The sequence below is a fragment of the Adelges cooleyi genome, unplaced genomic scaffold (genome assembly GCF_023614345.1).
Source record: "Adelges cooleyi isolate 19-005CV unplaced genomic scaffold, UGA_ACOO_1.1 ACOO_flye_CR_arks_rails_tigmint_CR_PRNA_30, whole genome shotgun sequence".
Lineage (NCBI taxonomy): Eukaryota > Metazoa > Arthropoda > Insecta > Hemiptera > Adelgidae > Adelges > Adelges cooleyi.
The window spans coordinates 15,626,975-15,637,523 of NW_026095971.1; the positions used below are offsets into that span (position 1 = coordinate 15,626,975).

Below are 10,549 nucleotides of genomic sequence, written 5' to 3' on the forward strand. Positions count from 1 at the left end.
GTTGGAAAACACCTCAAAGAACATACAAATTAAATAGGGGGGTCGACGGTTATGGGGCTAGTATGACCTATCAAAATAATGTTGTTTTGTGTGTTCACGAGTAACGGCAAATCTTGCGGTATGGTCAGAACTTCCAAAATAAGACAACATGTTATTACATTTTTCTTCGTCTAACCTATTAACAATAGTATACATCTCTAGAAAAAAATACAAGCAAATACACAACATGGGTTTTTTACAAGAGATTTTTTTCTACTTTCCCCTTTGTTGTGTTTTTACTTGTGAAGTGTGTTGCGAGACTTTCTGTGTTACCGACGTGTACTTAGAGACTCCTTAGTCTTGTAGGTGTTTATACCGTCAGTCTCTTATGACTGAACCGGTTAGATTTTTGCCATTCACTTTCATTGGTCGTTACAACACACACACGATATTATGTTATAATTTAATACGTTCGGCGGGCATCTTGGAATTGATCCAAGTCTGTTATTTATGACCACCCAATTCTGCGGTCAAAATCAATTCGTACTCGCACTGTCTTTTAAGTTTATTTTCTGTTAAAAAAATAAAAACAAGTACATACTCAATATGACTAGCTGTGATGTTCAAGTGCCTTCGCGAGTATACTTTAAAATGAATCTATCAATTCGGAAATATTTTAATAGCTACGTGTCGACAGGTGTTTGTTTACATTATTGGTTTCGTAGTAGGATATAGATTACCATGATGAATCAAGTGTTTCTAGGTACATTTCCTTTTTGATATACATTTATTGAGAGTTAATTCGTACTAAAGCAATAGCATACATATTATAGTGTATTATACTATTGGTGATAGGTCACATAAAATAATTAAACAAATTGATCGGTTTGTTCAAATTCAATGGAATAATCGATATCTATTGACTATTTTATTGATTGAAGAACTATTAAAAAAAAAAAGTTTTAATGAACACGTTTACGAGTCTGGTACGGGTATGTGTATTATTATAACAATATACACTGTAGGAAGTATTATTTTCCCTTTGATATAATATTTAACAAGGTTTCTCGTTGATCTATAAACACCACACGTGTATTACTTATTATGCAGTTGAAAGTTATCTAACGGCGACCGGTATGAGGTAATAACGAGACAACAAAAATATACTAAGCCAGAAACGCTTGTTTCTGTTTGAGCCCTTAATGATTTCCGCCTAGCGATTGCACGCCCAATATTAATAAGGCCGGTGATTTATTTGACAAATACGTTTTGTCGAAATTCTAAAACTAACTTATTTGGTTAAATATATACTTACCAAGTCATAAGCAACGGTGTGTTTGTAATTTTTTAGTTACTTTTACATGAAGCGTACAAAATTCAAAAAACATTTTTTCCCGACTAGAAAACATATAATTTTCTTAAAAAATATAATTTATTTTTGAATTAGATATTATGAATAATTGGAAAAACATATTACTAGATTTTGTTATTCGATCTAGATAAGCTTTTATACATGTAATAAGTAAAGTTTAATTTGTTAAATATTCCGCGAATAATTTGTACCTCGACAAATTTCTGGTGATATGTAACAATTGCTGGTTTATTGGTGGATTCTATGTTTTTAATCTTACGATCAATTTTGTTCTAGGAATATTTGCTTATCTGAATCACCTGACGCCCAAGTCCAGGGAGGAGATCATCGTGCTTTTGGTGAACGGTCTTAAGCGGTTGGAGTACAGGGGTTATGACTCGGCCGGTAAGTAGACGATAATTAACATAAGGCTTAGTACAAGAAACGCCGACTAATCTTAGTATAATATATTCCCAACATACCTGAGCATTTTTGCCTCGTGGCGCTAGAGTCAGCGCTTTTTACGATGCAAGTAAAAAAATATAGTTATACCTATTATTGAATTGCGCGCGCTTATTTGAAATTACCGTTGATCAATAGATCGTTGGCTGTACTAATAAATTGCTGACTAAGTATACGTAAGTTAAACGTAATCATAGTCATAGTATGAGTCAGTAGTACTCAGCATATCACCCAAAAATATTGGGGGAGCGGCTTAAGCACTAAACAAAATCGCGAGGGGCTTCGTATATCGCACCGTACTGTCTCAGTTACATTTGATATCTCTAAATGTAAAACCTTTATAACTTGGGGTGGATAAAATAACTGTAGCCAATAATGTTTTAGGTTTATTGGAATGTGGAAATGACTACAATTCTAAACAAATATACCTACTTAAATAACTAATACACTTATAAGTTATAACTGATTAAATTAACTTAATTCAAGTGTAATAATAACTGTTAATTTTGTTTAATATATTTCATTTTTTATAAATATTATGTATATTAATAATAATTACCTATTGTTCAGAAATATTGTAAAAAAAAAAATACTTAACTAAACTCGGCCGACGAGGAAAATAATAAAAATAATCATTGAACAACAATGTCTCACGATAACGGCTTTAAGCAGAGGAAAAAAGTGTTCTGTCGGTCAGCCGTATGGCGGTATCTATAAAAAAAATGTAATTTTTATTTATTATTTTAATAATCTTTATTAATTATTATCGACTACTTTGGCCATTAGCTATTACACTTTATGTTAACAAATAGGTTACATTAAAATGTTGACAGCTTTTGTTCAATGTTATTGTTTTTTAACATTTATCAGCTAAAACATTATATTATTAAATTTCTTTGTACAGGTTTGTTTTGTGAAGGAATTTAATAGTTTTTCTTAGGATTTGTTCATCAGGTCTCAGGCTGGCTTCTTATTTCGTTTGGAGAACTTGAGTTTTTTAATTTTGGCATTACATTATGTTTATTTCTCGTTAATACCATAATCATTGATCATAACAAAATAAAAAACAAAAACTGAATGTAAAAAAATAAAAACGAATAATTAAATTACATTTTTATAGAAATATTATAATCACGGGATTCGGGGTGCTAGCTTTAAGATACAGAGTTAAGCGCCATCAGAATGCGAATAATGAATTAACGTAACTAATCAAGGGATCTAGTTGTAGGTAGTTAACCACATTTACAATATAAAGTAAAAACAGGTAATTTTCTGTTTAAATAGTTGTGATTGATCATGAAAATATAGAGTCATAATGAAAATGTTGGTTATTTTTATTTAAGTTATCTGGTTACACTTGACATTTTGGGCCTTCTTATTGTTTAAAATCCCAGTTAAATTAGTATTATATACACGGTATTGTATGGAAATAAAATATTCGTGGGTACTAAATATAGTGTTAAATACTTCTAGTATTCTTAATAATACTTCTTTTTGGCCGAGCATCTCACGAGTCTCATGCCTTAGCATGAGTGCCAGTGAAATTATTTTTGTGAGAGCCTTGTGTGATCTCAGACATTTGTCAGAACTTGGATTATTAGTTGTAATCATGTAACATTGTTGAGACGTTAAATAAATCTGGAATGTTTATGGTTATTGCCTTTTTTGGTATTCCAAAATAACTTATGAAATGCCCTTTGCGTTGTTATGTCATCGCTTTCGGGTATTGCATAATTTACACGACATGGCCATGAATTCACCCTTTAGGGCGTTATCATACCGGAAAACTTATGTTAATATGTTTTGAAATTTTGAAAAACTAGTTTTTTTTTTCACTCGACCGCAGCCCTTTCACCGTGTCTAACACTATGTATGCCGTGTAATATATTTTTTTTTATGCAACGTTAGTTGGCAGTTGGCTTTTTTTTTATTTACCTTTTGCAAGTTGCTATTATTATTGCATATTGACCATTGTATTCACGATGTTGTTATTATTATTATTGGCATTATTTTTTTTCACTGTTTCGGGGAAACGAGTGCGTAACGATTTTCTTCACACGAAAAAATATCCGATAAATATTACATCTGTCTTGACTTAAATGTGGCGAAAGGCGTTAGGAACTATAATATTTTCCCTGAAATATTAGTTTTTCTTTATTGTCTAATAATTTAATAGACTAATGTGGTTTTCTGAGAAAAACTATGAAATGGTTATATAATTTATTGCATACAAAATATTAAAAAAATAAAATTAGAAAGCACAATTGAATAACACTAGAGAGTCGTACTCATTAATAGGCAACAATATAAAAAAAAATGAGTGGCTTTAGTGGTGAGTGTAACTATAGTTAAATGTGTTTATTAACATCCTCTACTCCTTATCATGTGCGGTTATGCTTAACAGAGAATATGTAAGTATTCTGAGAAAATAAAAGGATGCAACTGATGTTTCAAATAAATGTAGGTGTTCGGAAATAAAATAAAGAAAAAAAAATCTCTCTCTCTATTGGTTATAGTACTCCTTCTGCAGTTGCCACAGCTTTTTAGCTTCTTGATTTTTTCGTTCTTCTGTACTATTATGTTTGGTCATGAATCATGATAATCTAAGAGATTTGATTAATTATTTGGGAGGGTAGGCTTTTAATAATTTTGGGGGTCTAAGACCTCCCAATACCCGCCGTTGACCATGATCGTCATCTATAGACCATGTTTTCATATTAGGCCTCAACTAGGTCTTGTTATCTATGATTAGGTTTGTTTTTATGTTTTCCACTGTTCCAGAAGCGATTTACTTTCTTTTTTCTCTATTAATAGCATATAGCTCTTAATTCTCAGGATATTTTTAACTGATCATTTTAATTTTTTGACATCATCAACAATATTGTTTATTTTGATGAATCTCCGAGTTTTCTTATTTTATACATAACAGTATTTAAGATTTACTGGAAATTCGGTTCGCGACCGTCAAGCTTTAATGTGTTAAATTCAAGCTTTGCTAATAAAATACAAAATAATTGCTCTTTTTTGTCCTAAATTGTGTGAAAATGTAACACGGTTTAATGTGAGTTTTATTCTATCCACAGGCATCGCGTTCGACGGACCTGACGGCAAAGACATAACGATCGTGAAGAAAGAGGGGAAAGTAGTTGCCCTTGAAGACGAATTGCTTTCATGTGAGTTATTTACGTTTATCATAATGTATAAATAATTTGTTTTACCGACTTGGGCTGGCGATCTGGGCTCTGGAGTTTGAGTGACGTGACATGAGCGTTTTTTTTTCAAATTTCTGTCGCAGTGAAAGATCAATTGGATTATGAGGAGATTCAAAAGAGTCATGTCGGCATCGCACACACTCGTTGGGCTACTCATGGGGTGCCGAGCTGCGTTAACTCTCACCCTCAAAGATCGGACAAGGAGCAAGTATTTTGTGTGGTGCACAACGGCATAGTGACTAACTACAAGGAAGTAAAGGCGTTTTTGGAGCGCAAGGGGTACGTTTTCGAGTCGGAAACCGATACCGAGGCCATAGTGAAACTGGTGCACCACATTTACACCCAACACCCCACGCTCCAGTTCAGAGAACTAGTCGAGCAGGCCATACAACAGTTGGTATGATCTTGCCGTGTTAGCATAGCCAATTGATGATCGACTTAAGATTATACATATTTTTTTCGTCGACAGGAAGGTGCGTTCGCTCTGTGTTTTAAGAGCAAGCTGTTCCCAGATGAGTGCGTGGCGACCAGGAGAGGCAGCCCTCTTTTGGTGGGAATCAAGTCGGAAACCAGGCTAGCCACAGACCACATCCCCATACTCTACAGTAAAGGTAACGCCAGTACTACAATTTGTTGAGTACTTTATTGTGTTTTTTTTCTCTCTCTTTTATTCAAAAATCAGTAGAATATAAGTGTTTTTAGTCAAAATGGCAAATTGGTTGTGTTTTTGTTTTTGTTCCGTTTGTGTGGGACACGTGAAGATTCGATAGACGGAGAGTCTCTTTCGCTAACAGGTACACAACATATCACTCTATAGACATTTATTTATCCAAATTTATCCAAACAATGTTTTACGGAAAATAATAATTAACGAGCTTTTTTTTTAAAATCGACGCAATGCGTCCTCGGCTAATATATACTTGCAGGCGGCGGTGATAGCAAATAATAATTATGGTGATGGTGGTTGTTATTATTATTGAAAATAACATAATTTAAATGCGGTGATTGCTATTGAATATTATATTACACCGGTAGTTTTAATACTTGAAGTCATTCATGGGCTATACATATTATGACAAATAAATAATAATAATATTAAAAAAAAATTTGAACGTCGAAATTATGGTTTTGTTCTTAAAATTGGTCGTGGTAAACAACTTCAGCTTACAATACTATTATAAATTTAATTTATAAAAATAAATAAAGTCGATAAAATTAACCCGACTAATCTATCGTGTAACTGTTAAGTCCTACGACTATATTTTATAATGTAGTTTTTAATATTTCACTAGAATTACTGTTTTAATGGATTTATACGTGCATAACACCTCTACAATCATTTGATCAGATTAGTTTAAATATAGGTTAAAGTTTTTCTTTTTTTTTCTTTTGTGAGTAGATTTTAATTTACCTAAATAATGTTTGGAAAAGTAAAATAAATTTTTCTCCATAAATCATTAATTTTTTTTAATGTAAGAAAATGTAATTATTTTTAACAATGTTATTTAATTAACACACACTATTTTAAATTGCGAATTATATTATACAAAACATATCGGTAGTTTTACGAATTTTGACGCTTACGATGTTCTTTGGCTTTATGTAAAAGTAATTTTGATCAAATAAACCACTTCCATGAAGATAAAATGAAAAAAATTAAAACAATTACTGAACAATGCCGTTAAATTTATAATGAGGTTTTTCTTTTAAAGTACATTGTTTGTTGCTTTTATTATTGGTGAAAGAATCATATTTTCTTGGACAACCTTTTTCAATGTATCATACTCTCGTGACAATGAAAACTCAGATGCATGTGTGAAATTATCCAAATTTTGTATTAAAAATGAGTTGTTTTACTTACTCGGTGTATCTTCTATTAGGTCCAATCAAATTGGTAACTAGAAATTCATACGTGTGTTTTTGATATTTCATAATGTCACGGTCGATTTTTTGTTTGTTTACTGCACCATTTGTCTTATTTGAATTCATACATGTTAACTTGAACCGAACAAACAAGTACACACTTGGAAATTAAACGATAGGAACGCACTACAGTAGTATTGTCGTTTTTCACATGCCTTGGAGATAATTCTATTTATATGGGTTAAACAGGTCTATTGACGTTTCAGAATTTTTACATTTTCCATCTCCCGGGCTGCAGTTTTTGTTGCAGTGCAGCCCTCAAGAAACAGTATTTTAAGCAAACTAACTAGGCATAGAGACAGAAGATTCCAGTTTTCTGAAACGTTGATAGACCAGTCAACTTGTTTAATATTGCAGAGTATCATCAAAACATGTGAACAATCAACATTCTTCACATTAAATAACCCTGACGAGTTTTTTTTGTTGAAAGATTTACACTATTATAAATTATAGCTATTAAACATGTAGAAGTGTAGTTACTGTAATTGTATATTCTTACTGTCCAATAATAACTGCAACAATAACGTGTTTTTTTTTAATATTACGGTTATAATGTAGTATGTATATAATATTGTAAGTAAATATGTATAAAATATTAACGAAAGGATGACTGCGGATTTTGGCGCTCTACGAGGATCATTGGTGTGCATGTTATCGACTCGCTTGTACGGCGGCCCAACTGTTGGATGGTTAATAACTTACTTATTATTTTTAATTTTCAGAACACAGATTCATTCGCGGCGACAAGATGTCTATTCCTATCCCACTGGGCCGTCAGGAGAGCACATCCGAGTTCCATCCGCTGGGTGACAAAGAAGAAGTGGAATACTTTTTCGCATCGGACGCCAGCGCTATCATCGAACACACTAATCAAGTGATATACTTAGAGGTGAGCGTATTGTTTAGTGATGACAACGACTTTTCATATTAATATTCATCTAGGATTTCAATTTTTACTAACACTTCTTTACTACTGCCCATTTGGATGTCGGTTAATCTAGGCCTTAACTCACACTCGGTTATCCATAACCTCTTACAATTTTTTGTGTGTTTGATTGAAAGAGGATGACTTCTTTCAATATTTGGGTAAATCCCCGAAAATAATAAAAATAATGGTTATGACCTCTCAAGTACTCTGACTACTTTGTTCAGTGTAGGGACGTACACAGATAGAAGTTGATCGAGTCATGTATGAATGTATCTGAGCTGTTGCCTGTTGTTACTATTTAAACAATAGGATCGGTTAATTTGCATATAATATAAAATCAATGGTAGTAATAAATGAAAACGGTTTTTGTCTGGAATAGGACGACGATGTAGCTGCCGTTAGAGAAGGAAGGTTGACTATACACAGAATGCGCATGTCTATGGATGACCCGCACGCCCGAGAAATCACCACGCTCAAGATGGAAATTCAGCAGATCATGAAGGGTAATTTCAGCTCGTTTATGCAAAAGGAAATTTTCGAACAGCCAGAGTCCGTGGTGAATACTATGCGTGGTCGGGTTAACTTCGAGAATCAAACAGTAATCCTCGGCGGCATCAAAGTATGTGCTGAATATGCTCTTACCGGATGGCGATGGAAGCAGTTTTTTAAAACGTTGCCTTGTCGTTTTTTAGGATTACATTCCAGAAATAAAACGTTGCCGGCGGCTCATGTTGATCGGGTGCGGTACCAGTTATCACAGTGCATTGGCCACACGACAACTTCTAGAAGAGCTCACCGAACTTCCGGTCATGGTCGAGCTGGCCTCGGACTTTCTGGACCGATACACGCCCGTGTTCAGGGATGACGTGTGCTTTTTCCTGTCGCAGTCGGGTAAGCAAAAACAAACATTATACAATGTAGTACTGTTCGTGCTATAGGCAACCGGATAGCGACTTTCTGTGTTGCTTTATAGTTGTCGTTTTGATTTAACCTGTTTCTTTCTTTGGGTGAAACGTTGACGGTTTTTTTCAAATGTAGGCGAGACGGCCGACTCTCTCTTAGCGTTGAGGTACTGCAAACAACGGGGAGCTCTGATCGTGGGAATCACCAACACCGTGGGTAGCTCGATCAGTCGCGAATCGCACTGCGGTATTCATATTAATGCCGGACCGGAGATCGGTGTTGCCTCCACCAAGGCGTACACCTCACAGTTCGTATCGATAGTCATGTTCGGGCTGGTCATGTCCGAAGACAGAATATCCATGCAGGCTAGGAGAAACGAGGTACGACAGAAATATTTCTGGATCTTCATCAAATCCAAGCTAACGTTTTGAAATAATTACCCTGTCTTTTTTGATTTTCTTTTACGCAGATCATCAGAGGCTTGGAAAACATAACAGAACAGATCCGCGAAGTGTTGGCGGCCGACAAGAAAGTGATGAAATTAGCCGAGTCTCTGTACCAAAAGAAATCGCTGTTGGTCATGGGAAGGGGATACAATTACGCCACGTGTTTGGAAGGCGCACTTGTATGTCATGTGGACGACTCAAAACATCCTGTACAAACGATTAATTCTTGTGTTTTTTTTTCGAATTGTTTTTAGAAAATCAAAGAACTCACTTATTTACACAGTGAAGGTATATTGGCGGGCGAACTTAAACACGGTCCGTTGGCTCTGATCGATAGACAGATGCCGATCATCATGATCTTGACCAGAGATCCAGTGTACAAGGTACGGATACATTAGTTTTTTTCTCACGACTGCTAGAGTTAATACATTTTCTTTTGGTGCATCTTTTTTTGTCTACAGAAATGTACAAATGCCTTGCAACAGGTCACTGCTCGTGAAGGTCGCCCTATCGTCATATGCGAAAAGGACGATGTGGAAACTAAAAGCTTGGCCTGGCAAACCATTGACGTCCCACACACTGTTGACTGTCTTCAAGTAAGAACACATTTTTTGACAGCTTCTGTGACCTTACAATTTATTTTCATGTTTTCCTAGGGAATTTTGACTGTCATACCGATGCAGTTATTGTCTTATCACATAGCCGTTATGCGTGGTTGCAATGTGGATTGTCCCAGGAACTTGGCCAAGTCGGTAACCGTTGAATGAGATGTATCGAGACCCATTGATTTTCAAATATTATCATTCCACTGTCCGTTGATGTTGACAAGAATTGAATCTTGGCATCGTTACTAAACTACTTATTACATTTGTTTTTAAATTTACACCTTAACGATATAGACAAATATTAATATATTATAATCAAGGTTTAAGTTTCTCGTATCATGTGATAACGTTATAAAATATAATGGTTAATGCTATCAACATTATTATAAACCCATAATAATAATATTCAGATAACCTACTGCTATATTTTTTTATCTTCATTTTACTTTTATTAGTGCAATTTTTTTCTAGGGCGTCTATATTTTTTATTGTTATAAATATCAAATTCTTCTATTTTTTTTTTTTATTTCAAAGATATTTAGTTATTAATAAATTGTTGAAATATCCATCATGCAACCATTTTTGTTGTGATAAAATTATATTTTATACTTAATCGATTTTTTATCTATATTTGCGTTTGATTTTCCCAGTGTATATATTTGTAATTCTATTTCTTTACATAAAAATAAAAATATTTAAATGAAAATTAATTATACTTCTGTTTAATTCTTGGTGAGTAA

General features: G+C 33.9%; 1 protein-coding gene across 2 annotated transcripts in view; it reads left to right on the forward strand.

The window, feature by feature from the left end:
* Positions 1-10,304, forward strand: part of LOC126837861 (glutamine--fructose-6-phosphate aminotransferase [isomerizing] 2-like) — an 18,073-nt gene extending 7,769 nt beyond the window's left edge. Inside the window, exons 3-15 of one of the 2 annotated variants that reach the window (XM_050571810.1) lie at positions 1,628-1,735; positions 4,876-4,965; positions 5,088-5,401; positions 5,474-5,615; positions 5,766-5,798; positions 7,650-7,816; positions 8,235-8,474; positions 8,548-8,746; positions 8,894-9,138; positions 9,228-9,383; positions 9,459-9,587; positions 9,666-9,800; positions 9,861-10,304. In XM_050571810.1, coding sequence (XP_050427767.1) covers positions 1,628-1,735; positions 4,876-4,965; positions 5,088-5,401; positions 5,474-5,615; positions 5,766-5,798; positions 7,650-7,816; positions 8,235-8,474; positions 8,548-8,746; positions 8,894-9,138; positions 9,228-9,383; positions 9,459-9,587; positions 9,666-9,800; positions 9,861-9,971 — 2,069 coding nt within the window. In that variant the 3' untranslated portion in view covers positions 9,972-10,304. The remainder of the gene's footprint in view (positions 1-1,627; positions 1,736-4,875; positions 4,966-5,087; positions 5,402-5,473; positions 5,616-5,765; positions 5,799-7,649; positions 7,817-8,234; positions 8,475-8,547; positions 8,747-8,893; positions 9,139-9,227; positions 9,384-9,458; positions 9,588-9,665; positions 9,801-9,860) is intronic. The other variant, XM_050571812.1, reaches the window with a different exon arrangement.
* The last annotated feature ends 245 nt before the right edge of the window (positions 10,305-10,549 follow it).